The sequence below is a fragment of the Mustelus asterias genome, chromosome 18 (genome assembly GCF_964213995.1).
Source record: "Mustelus asterias chromosome 18, sMusAst1.hap1.1, whole genome shotgun sequence".
Lineage (NCBI taxonomy): Eukaryota > Metazoa > Chordata > Chondrichthyes > Carcharhiniformes > Triakidae > Mustelus > Mustelus asterias.
The window spans coordinates 23,221,492-23,237,033 of NC_135818.1; the positions used below are offsets into that span (position 1 = coordinate 23,221,492).

The 15,542-nt window shown below is 39.5% G+C and overlaps 1 protein-coding gene and 1 long non-coding RNA gene across 5 annotated transcripts in view; one reads left to right on the forward strand and one right to left on the reverse strand.

Moving 5' to 3' along the window:
* Window positions 1-389: 389 nt before the first annotated feature.
* Window positions 390-15,542, reverse strand: part of LOC144507002 (intelectin-1a-like) — a 112,921-nt gene continuing 97,768 nt past the window's right edge. For all 3 annotated transcript variants that reach the window (XM_078233518.1, XM_078233521.1, XM_078233519.1), the window contains exons 7-8: window positions 1,211-1,314; window positions 390-863 (exon numbers count right to left, since the gene is read on the reverse strand). In XM_078233518.1, coding sequence (XP_078089644.1) covers window positions 711-863; window positions 1,211-1,314 — 257 coding nt within the window. In that variant the 3' untranslated portion in view covers window positions 390-710. The remainder of the gene's footprint in view (window positions 864-1,210; window positions 1,315-15,542) is intronic.
* Window positions 3,875-14,335, forward strand: LOC144507006 (uncharacterized). 2 transcript variants are annotated; one of them, XR_013500005.1, is made up of 3 exons: window positions 3,875-3,909; window positions 7,599-7,703; window positions 12,677-14,335. It is a non-coding gene; the product is annotated as an uncharacterized LOC144507006 (long non-coding RNA). The 2 variants fall into 2 exon arrangements; XR_013500004.1 differs by having other exon boundaries at window positions 7,615-7,703.

The window sequence follows — 15,542 nt, forward strand, 5'->3', positions numbered from 1 at the left end:
ATCTCACTAACTGTCCTGGCTGGAGACAATACACATCTCTTTAACCTGTGCTTAACCCCCTCTCCACTCACATTGTCTGTACCTTGAAGACTTGATTACCTGTAAAGACTCGCATTCCAACCATTATTTTGTGAATTGAGTTCGTGTCTTTATATGCCCTGTTTGTGAATTGAAATCCCACTCACCTGATGAAGGAGCAACGCTCCGAAAGCTAGTGGCTTTTGCTACCAAATAAACCTGTTGGACTTTAATCTGGTATTGTGAGACTTCTTACTGGAAAATACACCAGCCAATCCGCTGAAAGCATTGCCGAGAGGACTTCTTGTACCAAGTCATTAAATATTATAACTTGAATAACGCTGTAATATTTTAAAACAAACTCACACGGGTAACATTTGCAATTCCAGTTTATTGAGAACCTGTCAGGAATGTGATGAAAGTCATTAAGGAATTTAACATTAAGAAAAGATGATTGTCAAAAGTCCCTGGCATGATCAGTGATGAATAATATTGCCCTAACACCAAGCGTTAAATGTTGTACAATTAGCCCCTTCATTGAATGTTGGGATTATGTGAATTTCTGATTGTAGAAGTAAGAGGAACATTACAACAAGCCAATTTAAAAAAAATATTTTAAATGCTAAATGTTGTCACATTGCATTCAATTGTCAGTGTACAAGAAAGAGACACCCATTACGACGTGGCTTGTGTTAACGGTAGAAGATCAGGACAGCTGCTTCTGTCATCACCCTGGTTGCACTCCAACCATCTCCCGTGCCATGGCCATTCCAGTCAAACGCTGTAAAATCTCCACACTGCCTTGGCGAACTCTCAGGAAAGAATCCTCCACCTCCAAAACAGACCTAGATGTAAATAATTGGAAATATTTTAACACTCAAGTCCAGTAATATCCCAATGGGCAATGGCACCCAATTACTGTACTACTGGGGCATAGGCTGAACTGAGCTGATCAAGAAAGCTGCAGGCACAAGGAGGACGAGTTTGTTAATCCCATTTGGGTTGGAGCACTGTTGGGTTAGAAAGGGGAAAATTAGCCTGGATCATCTCCTGGCCATTGGATAGTGATTTTTGCCGGAACGTCTATGTGTGGATTGTCCACTGACTTTTCTTATTCTCTATTTGCTCACCAATGCATCCACTTGCATTCACTCTTTTAACATCCACTCTCTGCTGCAGTCCCCTTACTTACATGTTCTGGATTGCATGCAGTGTATTTCACTCCAGAACACATGGCTAGAGCTGCCTTTTCATTGTTGAACACTCTGAATTGCACAAAGCCAGGTACAAATTCATCTGCAAAGACACAAAAAAATCCAAAAATTATTTCGATATAAAACGTGGGCATCTACAACTTTGAAGGTCACGCTTCAAAGGATCACAATTGGAAAAAATGGATAATATCAATTTTTAGAAATAATTTTCGGTAATATAATTTCTGCTCTTATTGGACTTATGTACAAACATACCCATTAGGAGCAGCAGGAGGCCACTCAGCCCCTCGAGCCTGTTCCACCATTCAAGAAGAATGGCTGAGACATTCCTGTCTACCCCGACATAACCTTTCACCCCCTTGCTTATCAAGAATCTGTTTCCACTGCCTTTGAGGAATGGAGTTGCAACGACTGAGGACTTTGAGAACTAGGATTTTCTACCAGCTGCACATTTGAATCCAGGATATGCCTCTTTAACATTTTCCACACGGGGTTCAATGGATTTGAAGAACAATTCTTGTTCACAGTAAAACAGTAAAATGAAAGCAGAGAACTGTGTTTGTTGGAGACCTGGAATATGACAAACCAGAAAGTGCTGGAAAAACTCAGCAGGTATGTCAGCATCTGTGGAGAGAGAAACATTGGTTGCAATCTTCTGCCTGTCCCCTCCAGCAGGATCTTCTGGTCCCACCAATGGCGAACACCTGCCTCGGGTATCCCGGTGATAGGAGGAGTAACTCCACTGACCGTGGCAGGACCAGACATTCCCGGTGTCAGCCAATGGCAGGCTGCCTCTGCCATGAAACACACCACTGGAGGTGTAGAAAACCCCAGCCAATGAGCCCAGTCGGATATTTCTTTTTCCAAAGAAGCAGATATTCTGATGAAAGGTCACAGGCCTGAAAGAACATTGATCTCACCACCGATGCTGCCATAGCCTGCTGAGAATTTCCACTGTTTTCTGCTTTCATTGTTAATGATATTTAATGAGATAGTTTTTCTTTCCAGTGATGCAGGGGGAGGTATAAATGTTAGCCACAGCACAAAGGATATCTTCTCTACTCTTCTTCCCACCACCTCAGAAAAGCAGCCAGCACAATCAAGGACCCCACGCATTCCAGACATCCGCTCCCCCACCTTCTTCCATTGGGAAAAAGATACAAAAGTCTGAGATCACGTACCAACCGACTCAAGAATAACTTCCTCTCTGCTGCCAACTTTGCAGCTCAGAAGGGTAGGGAAAGAGAGGATGAGCAAACTGACCACAACACCGAGGTACAGGGAGCCATCCAAGTGGGGGGAGAAACAAAAAATGTAGTAGAAATTGGGGATAGTACACTTTTGGATGCTGTTGGGGGGGACGACTTAGCAGGGGTAAGCCATGGTGTACAGGTCACTGGCTCAGAGTCTGTCCTTGTGGCTCAGAAGGGAAGGGGGGAGAGGAGTAGAGGATTAGTCATTGGGGACTCCATAATTAAAGGGACGGATAGGAGATTCTCCGGGAACGAGAGAGACTCGCAGTTAGTGTGTTGCCTCCCAGGAGCCAGAGTCCACGATGTCTCGGATCGTGTTTTCGATATCCTTAAGGGGGAGGGGGACCAGCCCCAAGTTGTGTTTCACATAGGCACTCAAGACATAGGTAGGAAAAGGGATGGGGATGTAAGGCAGAAATTCAGGGAGTTAGGGTGGAAGCTTAGGGCGAGAACAAACAAAGTTGTTATCTCTGGTTTGTTACCCGTGCCACGTGATAGTGAGGAGAGGAATAGGGAGAGAGAGCAGTTGAACACGTGGTTACAGAGATGGTGCAGGAGGGAGGGATTCAGATACCTGGACAACTGGGGCTCTTTCTGGGGTAGGTGGGACCTCTACAAACGGGATGGTCTGCACTTGAACCAGAAGGGTACCAATATCTTGGGGGGGAAATTTGCTAATGCTCTTCGGGAGGGTTTAAACTAATTCAGCGGGGGGGGGGGGGGGGGGGGGGTACCTGAATTGTAGCTCCGGTGTACAGGAGGTTGAGAGTAGTGAGGTCATGAATGAGGTTTCAGAGTCGCAGGAGTGTACTGGCAGGCAGGAAGGCAGTTTGAAGTGTGTATACCTCAACGCCAGGAGCATCCGGAATAAGGTGGGTGAGCTTGCAGCATGGGTTGGTACCTGGGATTTCGATGTTGTGGCCATCTCGGAGACATGGATAGAGCAGACACAGGAATGGTTGTTGCAGGTTCCGGGGTTTAGATGTTTCAGTAAGTGCAGGGAAGGTGGTAAAAGAGGGGGAGGCGTGGCATTGTTAGTCAAGGACAGTATTACGGTGGCAGAAAGGACATTTGATGAGGACTCGTCTACTGAGGTAGTTTGGGCTGAGGTTAGAAACAGGAAAGGAGAGGTCACCCTGTTGGGAGTTTTTTATAGACCTCCGAAAAGTTCCAGAGATGTAGAGGAAAAGATTGCAAAGATGATTCTGGATAGGAGCGAAAGTAACAGGGTAGTTGTACTGGGGGACTTTAACTTTACAAATATTGACTGGAAAAGCTATAGTTCGAGTACTTTAGAGGGGTCAGTTTTTGTCCAATGTGTGCAGGAAGGTTTCCTGACGCAGTATGTAGATAGACCAACAAGAGGCGAGGCCACATTGGATTTGATACTGGGTAATGAACCAGGCCAGGTGTTAGATTTGGAGGTAAGTGAGCACTTTGGTGACAGTGACCACAATTCGATTACATTTACCTTAGCAATGGAAAAGGATAGGTATATACCAAAGGGCAAGAGTTAGAGCTGGGGGAAAGGAAATTATGATGTGATTAGGCAAGATTTAGCTGGCATAGGTTGGGGAAGGAAACTGCAGGGGATGGGCACAATTGTAATGTGGAACTTGTTCAAGGAACAGCTACTACGCGTCCTTGATAAATATGTACCTGTCAGGCAGGGAGGAAGCAGACGTGTGAGGGAACCGTGGTTTACTAAGGAGGTTGAGTCTCTTGTGAAGAGGAAGAAGGGGACTTATGTTAAGGTGAGACATGAAGGCTCAGTTAGGGCGCTTGAGAGTTACAAGTTAGCCAGGAAGGGCCTAAAGAAAGAGTTAAGAAGAGCCAGGAGGGGACATGAGAAGTCTTTGGCAGGTAGGATCAAGGAAAACCCTAAAGCTTTCTATAGGTATGTCAGGAGTAAAAGAATGACTCGGGTAAGATTAGGGCCAGTCAAGGACAGTAGTGGGAAGTTGTGTGTGGAGTCTGAAGAGATAGGAGAGGCACTAAATGAATATTTTTCGTCGGTATTCACACTGGAGAGGGACAGTGTTGTCGAGGGGAGTACTGAGAAGCAGGCTGTTGGACTGGATGGGATTGAGGTTTATAAGGAGGAGGTGTTAGCAATTCTGGAAAGGGTAAAAATAGATAAGTCCCCTGGGCTGGATGGGATTTATCCTAGTATTCTCTGGGAGGCTAGAGAGGAGATTGCAGAGCCTTTGGCTTTGATCTTTGTGTCATCATTGTCTACAGGAACAGTGCCAGAAGACTGGAGGATAGCAAATGTTGTCCCCTTGTTCAAGAAGGGGAGTAGGGACAACCCTGGTAATTATAGACCGGTGAGCCTTACTTCTGTTGTGGGCAAAGTATTGGAAAGGATCATAAGAGATAGGATTTATAATCACCTAGAAAGGAATAATTTGATTAGGGATAGTCAGCACGGTTTTGTGAAGGGTAGGTCGTGCCTCACAAACCTTATTGAGTTCTTTGAGAAGGTGACCAAAGAGGTGGATGAGGGTAAAGTGGTTGATGTGGTGTATATGGATTTCAGCAAAGCGTTTGATAAGGTTCCCCATGGTAAGCTTTTGCAGAAAATACGGACACATGGGATTGAGGGTGATTAAGTGGTTTGGATCAGGAATTGGCTAGCTGTAAGAAAACAGAGGGTGGTGGTTGATGGGAAATATTCATCCTGGAGTTCAGTTACTAGTGGTGTACTGCAAGGATCTATTTTGGGGCCACTGCTGTTTGTCATTTTTATTAATGACCTGGATGAGGGCGTGGAAGGATGGATTGATAAAATTGCGGATGACACTAAAGTCGGTGGAGTTGTAGACAGTGCGGAGGGAAGTGGCAGGTTACAGAGGGACATAGATAAGCTGCAGAGCTGGGCTGAGAGGTGGCAAATAGAGTTTAATGTGGAAAAGTGTGAGATTATTCACTTTGGAAGGAGTAACAGGAATACAGAGTACTGGGCTAATGGTAAGATATTTGGTAGTGTGGATGAACAGAGGATCTGAAAGTTGGCACCCAGGCTGATAGGGTTGTTAAGAAGGCGTACAGTGTGTTAGCTTTTATTGGTAGAGGGATTGAGTTTCGGAGCCAGGAGGTCATGCTGCAGCTGTACAAAACTCTACAAAATTTGGAGTATTGCATACAGTTCTGGTCGCCGTATTATAGGAAAGATATGGAAGTGTTGGAAAGGGTGCAGAGGAAATTTACCAGAATGCTGCCTGGTATGGTGGGAAAATCGTATGAGGAAAGGCTGAGGGGCTTGAGGTGGTTTTCGTTAGAGAGAAGAAGGTTAAGAGGTGACTTAATAGAGGCATACAAGATGATCAGAGGATTAGATAGGGTGGATAGTGAGAGCATTTTTCCTCGGATGGTGATGACTAGCACGAGGGGACATAGCTTTAAATTGAGGGGTGAGAGATATAGGACAGATGTTAGAGGTAGGTTCTTTACTCAGGGAGTAGTAAGGGCGTGGAATGCCCTGCCTGCAGCAGTAGTGGACTCGTCAACATTAAGAGCATTCAAATGGCTATTGGATAAACATATGGATGATATTGGAATAGTGTAGGTTAGAGGGGCTTTCGATTGGTTCTACTGGTCGCCGCAACATCGAGGGCCGAAGGGCCTGTACTGCGCTGTAATGTTCTATGTTCTATCAGACTTTTGAATGAACTTACCTTATATTAAGTTGAGCTTTCTCTACACCCCCAGCTATGAGTGTAATACTATATTCTGCACTCTCTTCTTTCCTTCTAGCCTATGTATTCTATCAATGGTATGTTTTGCCTCTATAGAGCGTAAGAAACAATACTTTTCACTGTACCCCATTCATGTAACAATAATAAATCAAATCAAAACTTTGCTTAGTGCCGTGGGATCTCTTGCATCCATTGGACTAATGGATTAATGTCTCATCCAGAAGATCGCACCTCCCCAAGAGTAATACACCTTCAGCATTTCACCTAATTGTCAGTTTCGATTAACTGTCCCCTCCAGCAGGATCTTCTGGTCCCACCAAAAAAAGTAACAGTAGAAAGGACTAGGTAAATTAGGAATTCATTTTAGGAATAATTGAACTACATTAAACTTTTCTGAAAAATTAATGTTGAATATTCATTCCTGGTCAATGTGCAAGATAAATTCAAACTGAAATGAAATATGTAGAAACACAATGGACTTTTTGATTCAGAAACTGAAACATAAAGTATGAAATATTCTGGGACAAAAGCCAGACAGTAGGTCAATATCAGAGACAAGAAAACCAGTTAAGGAAACTGAATTTGTAGTTGAGAATTCTGATTAATTCTATATACCCAACTTGAGAATAATTAGCAGCTAATGTTTTAATATGTGTTTTGAGAATAATACAAAATATTTAAGTAACATATTAATAATGTTCTCTAAGAAATGAGATGCGTCTTGTTAAGAAATGAATTTGTAACAAGCCAGTAAAATGAAAGAAGTACTCGATGGACTCGATGGGCCGAATGGCCTTACTTCCGCTCCTATGTCTTATGGTCTTATGGTCTAAGTATTCATGAAAAATATCAGCACAAGTCAGGCACAAATAATGCAACAAAGTAAATTGCCAATGCATTTGTAAGCCGGGGAAAATAAGTCCAATAGATGAAGGTGCCTTCAATAGAACTGATTTAAATTAGAGAAGTGCTGAGTCATAAGAAGCCATTTTTTGGGAGAGAACTTCTGTAAAACAGACAGGCTAATGACATATTTATATTTGAAGGTGTCAAAGAATTATTGATTGAAGGACATGTCATCAGTAGATTGACAGATCAGTGAATGAATGAAATTGCTGTTAATTAAATGCTGGGCTGATTAATCTGATAAAAAAGTATAACTATTCTACTTTTTTGGCATGAAATCTGAGATCTTTGTGAAAAGCCTGCTAGCGCATCAGCTGTGTAGGTGGAACCATAGGTCTCCTGTTTTGGGCCAGAATGAGATATGTCTTGTCTTAATTGTATGTTTGTCTGAATTTGTCATGTTTTTGATTCTAACATTTCAATGTTTTAATAAAATTAGTTTAATTGAAGAATTTCATTGAACTGAATGAATTTTTTTGCCTTTGTGAAATGAAATGTTTAATGAAAAGTCTTTAAATTAATCAGGCGAACTAAAAAAACCCTCCCACAACAATTTGGCCACTATACGGGATGATCTTGGAGCTGATGGTCTGGTGAACACTTCCCCTGGAAAGGTGAGTACGTACTTTATATTGCTCACCTTTTTTAGTAGAGGGGGAAGCACTCTGAATCACCGGACCCATCAGATATCTGGACCCCTTGTGGGTCACAAAAGCAAAAAAATAATAATTGTTTTTAAAAAACGAGTATCGGTGCAAAAGGAGAGGGGTGGGGTGGGGGTGGGGGGGGGTGTAGGGATAGCAACTTACCCACCGACAGCAGGTTCCACAAGGGCACGCTGATTATATAGAGTTTTTAAAGAGTATCGGTGCAAAAGTGTGGGTAGGAATAGCAACTTAGCCACACACAGCAGGTTCTGCAAGAACGCGCTGATTATTTAGAACTAGTGAAGGGTGTGTAAAACAGGAATCAGAGATAAAGGGAGTTAGTTTCGCTGCGACAGCGATGCAACAATGCCGCGCTCTTATTAGTTAAAACAGACCATTTAAAAGTACTGGAGAATTAAATGGGAGTCAAAAGATGGATAAGTTGTAAAATGTAGAAGATACAACTTAAAGAAATAGAGATTAAGAGTTAAATGGTAATTTAACAATGCAGAACTTGTAAAAAGATTATAACTAAAAAGTCTTTTTTTTAAAAAATGGGTTTAAAAAGATACAGCTCCAAGGTCAAAAAATGCTTTCTGTGTAAAAAGGGCAAATTGCTAAAGACTTCTGTAAACAAGCAAGTTTGAGACAGAAAGCAGAAAGTTAACCCATTTAGTCCTAAACAGGATGAATCCTTGTGTTTTAAGTTTGCAGCAATTAATAAGAATTGTTAATTCAAATCAAAATATGATTGAGTGGGTAGAGATGTGTGAAGTTTACATTTGCTCCTGTTGGATATTTTGTGAGTGACCTAACAGCATTTTGATTAGATTGTGAGGAGTGGAAGTTTAAAATCAGCAAACTAATCATGAGAATGAGATCAGTAGTCCAAAACACAGAGTACATTTAGATATAAATTTTAAATATAGGAAAGTTGAAAATTACAACAGATATAAGGTGGGCTCAAAAGAGAATTAATTCAGCAGACTAAATAAATATTGAAGGAAGTAAACAGGGTGATTAATTGACATTAGAAAGCCCATATCACTAACATAGGAAGAATGTGTTCAAGCAAGCTACTTTAATACAACAATGTTATTTGAGATGAAGAATGAATAATCAAAATAAGTTACTACCTGGAATCAAATTGAAAGGTTTGATTTCTGTTTCAAAGATTTTATTATGTAATAGAAGTCAGTTTCACAGCAGAGAAACTTCGTAAATTATTAACTGCTCCCCTAGAGTCTGATGGTGATATTAGTTTCCGGATGTATATAGAGACAGTGCTAGAAGGACTGAATTGTATCAAGTTAATTGATACGAGGACAACTATATCACTAACAGACTTGAATTTACCAACCATTGATCAAATAATAGAATAACATAGAATTACTGGGAGAGTTAAAGTCGCACTTCTCAGTATACCAACAATTTAAAAAAACATGTTCAAATCTGAATGTGTCAAAATCAAGAAGGAAGCATTGTGGGGATAGAGTTCCTGTCTAGTTAGGGGCGATAATTGATGTCAGAGTAGGAAACATCAAATGGCACCACATGTTCAAACAGAGTAAATAGGGAAAAAGGAAACGTTGTAGCATTTCTAGGGTAGCAGCATTTCAAACAGATGGGGAAAAGAGATCAATCTGGAAAAAAAATGGCTGCACAATACCCTCAAATTTGAGCTAGAAATAAACAAGATTGTGGAAGTTTAAATGTCCCACCAGAAAAGATTCAGGAAGAAGTTCAAGCTGTTAGATGCATTATCACGCAGTTGGAAAAACAAGGAGTAGTGACAAAGACAGTGTTTCACTAATTCACTTATATGGCCGATTAAAAAAAAACCAGTTATAGGTTAATTGTGGATTACGCATTTCTAAACAGATATGCAACATGGGCACACTCAATATTTGTAAATCCAGCTAGCGATCTAAACACAATTGGGACAGATCAAACGATTTTTACTGCATTAGATGTAGCCAATGGATTTTGGCCGATTCCAATAGCAAAAGAACATCAGTACAAATTTGCCATCACTGTGGGAAATCAGCAATACACTTGGACTCTCTACCACAAAGGTTTCAGAATAGTCCAACTATATTTCACAAACACATGGCGCAAATAATCGAGCCTATTAAATGTGCAGGAACCACCATTCTATAATATGTAGATGATGTTTTGGTTGCTTCACAAGGCAGGAAAGAAATTCCAGAAGGTCGAAAGAAGACTATATTATGTGTACGACAACCACACACAGTGAAAGGAGTGAGACAAGTGTTAGGATTGTTCAATTATTGCAGGAATTTTGTGAAAGATTATGCAATACTAGCAAAACTACTGCAAGATTCAATCAACGGAGGAAGGCTTAGTAGAGAAAAAAATAGATTGGAAAGACAAGGAAATAGAGGCTTTTACTGACATAAAATCAGCTAAGGCTCCAGCTTTAGGATTACCAAATCTCAGTAAATCATTTCACATTTTTTGCCAAGAAGGTGATGAAATACATGTAGCTGTGATCAAAGTTCAAGCACACAAACGAACCACTAGAAAGGACCAAGAAGGGAATGACAAAGCAGATTTAGCAGCTAAAAGATTATTAGAACAAAAATTAGAGGAAACCCAATTAACTGATATCGCTGCAATACAAAGCAAAGATGACACGGAAGTATTCATAAAATAGATTCAAGAACAGGTCTCAGAAGAAGAGAAAAACAGATGGAAAGAATTAGGAGGAAAGAAAGAATGGGATGGAATATGGAGGAAAAATAAGAAAATAATAGCTCTAGAAGCAATACACCAAACACTGATGAATTTATATCATTGAATAGCACGCACTCGCAGAGATAAAATAACCACTTTAATTAAGAATTGCTGCTGGTGGAAAGGTATGGAGAAATGATCACCAAGTTCTGCAAAAATGTATTCAGTGTGCTCAAATAGAACTAGAACGATATTGCAAAATAAAAATGGGAACTGAATCCAGACCCAAAGGATCATGAAAAAACTTACAAATGGACTTTGGTATTGTTTAGTGATTACTGATCAATTCACTCAATGGGTAGAAGCATTCCCATGTAAAGATGCAACAGCCAAAACTGTGGCTTTGGTATTAGCCAATGAAATCATACCCCAATGGGGAATGCAATTACAATTGGACTCAGATCAGTGAACTCACTTCACTGGGTGAGTTTTGAGAGAAGTATGTAGAATGTTAGGCATCAAACAGAAATTTAACTTACCATATCATCCACAGAACTCAGGGATGGTAGAACGAATGAACAGAACATTGAAAAACAGTTTGGCTCAAGCCATATTAGAAGGAGGAAATAATTGGGTGAAGGCTTTACCTGCAATTCTAGTAAGACAAAGATCCACTTCATCTCGTGGAATAGGATTAAACCCATTTGAACTGATGACAGGTAGAGCAGAAGATGTTATCACAGGGGGAGGGGAGTTAATAAATGGAAAAGAAGCAATCTATCAATGTATGAGCGATTTAATTCCTGATTAAATTCTTTAAAAAAAATAAGTAGTCATTCAACAACAATATATAGATTGGATGAAATTAGCTGAGAAAGAAAATCCAAATTTACCAACTGCAGAATATAGGGTTATGGTACAATTAATGTCTGACAAAACGGATTAAGCACCAGATGGGAGGGGCCATTTGAAATAATCATTGCAGCAGAAACATGTGCTTTGGTTGATGAAAAACATGGTCCTAGATGGAGACACTGGACACAGCTAAAACCTTACCCAAAGGATTCAATTAGTAAAAAGAAACTGGTTAAATTTGTATAAAAATGTTTTAGACTTTTTAGTCCAATCAGATGGTATAGTAAAGCAATCTAGAAAATGTTTATAATAAAATATTAAATTTATGATTATTGATTCTAATTGTGAAGCCTTAGGGCCATATTGTGTGTAAAATTGCAGAATTATATATATGAGGAAAAATCAACCATCCATTGAAGAAAGAAAACATCAGTGAATAACAATCTATAGCAATCTTTGGACAAGGAACAAAAACAGAGCGTGGTTAAAATAAGTACATTACTGTTATTGACATAAACACAATCTGAGTAATAACAAATGATAAAAAAATGATTACATTACATCTTGTAATAATATGTATGTTTTGTATAGTGCAAGTAGATTATCAGGCGTTTAACAGAAACACTTATCTGTATTTGGCGTACACTTATGCTAGAACAGCTGATGTATCTAAATGTTAGGTATGTACTCATATACCAGTTCATGCGGGGAAGAGGTTTCCTTTGCGGACAATCCCTTTAAAGTGGGAGGAATTAATAATATGGGATCAATTAACCAAATTGTTCAGGAAACCTAGAGGAAGGACAGTGGGATTTACAAAGGAGTGTGAAAGTGTAGATTTTTTACTTGAATAGATACTCACCTGTATTCAATACAGCCAAACGAGCACCCAATTTGATTCTAATTGATACAGGATTAGAGGAACAAGGAATCTTATGCATCAAGGTGATCAGGGAATCATAGATATTGGAATTAGTAAATTAAATCGACACCATAGACGTCAGGAGCAGGATTTGCTTAAGCCCCCTGGAGGATGATCACATGTACAACATTCAGTATACCCAACACTTAATGGAACTTATTGGATTTGTGTAAACAGAGCTTACCCATGGCTGCCCAAAGGTTGGAAAGGAGTTTGTTACTTAGAATATGTAGTTCCACAATTTTACCACACTGATCAATTACCAGAGGAAACTACCAGATGTCGACGTACTGCAGTGGGCATAAACTATTTCTTTGGAATAATGGTGCCAGGATATTCACATGTAAGACTGGTAATGGAATTGGAAAATATTGCTTATATCTTAGAAAGGGTCGCTAATGACACAGCTACTGCTTTATCACAAATCAATGATGCAATGGGAACAATGCGTATAGTTCTATTACAGAATCGGATGACGTTGGACTTCATTCTTGCAGCAAGAGGAGGAACATGCACTTTTAAAAGTGCATTGGATCGAAATGCTGCACCTACATATCAGATATTTTGGAGAATATCACCAATCTGGTAACTCATATTCGGAAGGGGGTCAAGAAGTTAGAAAAACCAGAGCCATTCTCTCTGAAAAAAAAATGGACAACAGGATGGATTGGAAATTTGGGAAAGAACATATTAATCGGAACTACATATCTTTGTGTTTATTTACTGCTGATTATTGTGATTATAATGCAACTCGGGCGTTGTAGTTCTACCACAAGCCAGATTGTGGCAAGAGTAGCATTAATCAAGGAAGAGAAGGAAGAAATACCAATGACTTCAACTTCTATAGGTGCTCCAATTTATGAGAACGAATACACTAGAGAATCCTTTTAAAAACAATAACTTTCTTTATTAACTAAAACCAATTAATACTTTATGGGCATCATCAAGAATTAATATAGATGCAATAATACATTGATTATAGGAAATAATAGAGGCTAATAAGTTTGGCTTAACATTGGTGTGACCAATATGGCCGACACGGGAGCATTGTAGATGGGAATTAACAGTGGAAAGGACTAGGTAAATTAGGAATTCGTTTTAGGAATAATTGAACTACATTAAACTTTTCTGAAAAATTAATGTTGAATATTCATTCCAGGTCAATGTGCAAGATAAATTCAAACTGAAATGAAATATGTAGAAACACAATGGACTTTTTGATTCAGAAACTGAAACATAAAGTATGAAATATTCTGGGACAAAAGCCAGACAGTAGGTCAATATCAGAGACAAGAAAACCAGTTAAGGAAACTGAACTTGTAGTTGAGAATTCTGATTAATTCTATATACCCAACTTGAGAATAATTAGCAGCTAATGTTTTAATATGTGTTTTGAGAATAATACAAAATATTTAAGTAACCTATTAATAATGTTCTCTAAGAAATGAGATGTGTCTTGTTAAGAAATGAATTTGTAACAGGCCAGTAAAATGAAAGAAGTATTCATGAAAAATATCAGCACAAGTCAGGCAAAAATAATGCAACAAAGTAAATTACCAATGCATTTGTATGCCGGGGAAAATAAGTCCAATAGATGAAGGTGCCTTCAATAGAACTGATTTAAATTGGTTAGAGAAGTGCTGAATCATAAGAAGCCATTTTTTGGGAGAGAACATCTGTAAAACAGACAGGCTAATGACATATTTATATTTGAAGGTGTCAAGGAATTATTGATTGAAGGACATGCCTTCAGTAGATTGACAGATCAGTGAATGAATGAAATTGCTGTTAATTAAGTGCTGGGCTGATTAATCTGATAAAAAAGTATAACTATTCTACTTTTTTGGCATGAAATCTGAGATCTTTGTGAAAAGCCTGCTAGCGCATCAGCTGTGTAGGTGGAACCATAGGTCTCCTGTTTTGGGCCAAAATGAGATTTGTCTTGTCTTAATTGTATGTTTGTCTGAATTTGTCATGTTTTTCATTCTAACATTTCAATGTTTTAATAAAATTAGTTTTAATTGAAGAATTTCATTGAACTGAATGAACTTTTTTTGCATTTGGGAAATGAAAAGCTTACTGAAAAGATTTAGTCTTTAAATTAATCAGGCCACCTAAAAGAATCTCCCACAACAAAATCAAAATCACAAATGTCCCCCAGATACAAGAGCATTATCATTCAACCAACATGATACGATGGAAACTCAGCCAATTTTAAAAGAAAAGAAACAAATCAATCTAAACACAATATCGTGCATGATATTCCCACTATTAACAGCTCTGCGTGGTTTTATTATTCAGCTTTTGCTCTTTGAACATTACTGAATTCCTGCAGTCCAGTTTTGTGCATAATGCGTAACAATAATTATGTTTTGACACTAAAGAGGTTATTGTAATCTTCAGATAGTCCCTGGGATTGAATTAGAATGATAACTGATCACTTTCCTTAAAGTTTAAGATGGAAAATGTAAGGATTTGCTCTTGCGTAACTTCTGAGAGCAGCAGTGGAAAGTAAATTCCAGAAATGACCATTAGCTCTTTATACACCATCCCTATCTTCACTCTTCAGGACACATTCACTGGAACTGATAGGGGACTTATAATGATCCCCATACAGGCGAGCAAGTTCAAAAGAGATTGTCATAGAAATAGAAACCCTACAGCACAGAAAGAGGCCATTCGGCCCATCGAGTCTGCACCGAACACAATCCCACCCAGGCCCTAACCCCACATCCCTACACATTTACCCACCAACCCATGCATCTCAGGACCTAAGGGCAATTTTAGCATGGCCAATCAACCTAACCCGCACATCTTTGGACTGTGGGAGGAAACCTGAGCACCCGGAGGAGACCCACGCAGACACGAGGAGAACGTGCAAACTCCACACAGACAGTGACCCAAGCCGAGAATCGAACCCAGGTCCCTGGAGCTGTGAAGCAGCAGTGCTAACCACTGTGCTACCGTGCCGCCCTGATGGAAATGATAAAGATACATCTTTTGCATCAAAGCTGCACTGGGCTATAAGAATTCTATAGCTTTCCTGGCATCCAAGCTTATTATGGAAGTGAGGGAATTTAACATTCCAGAACCTTCTTTAACGTTTGCAATGAAATGTATGGATATTAATTGTATTGGCTAAAGTGATTTGGAAGAAATGGGAGTAAACAAATATTGCTGCAATTTTCCTTCACCCACTGCTCCCAATGCATCATCACCTTGGATTACTCGTGGGAAGCGTCTTGGATAACTGTTATATGGCCAATCCCTCGGAAATCAGCCAAGGTAAAGAGAAATGTCATTGGACAAGCATAAAACCTGGTCCATGAACC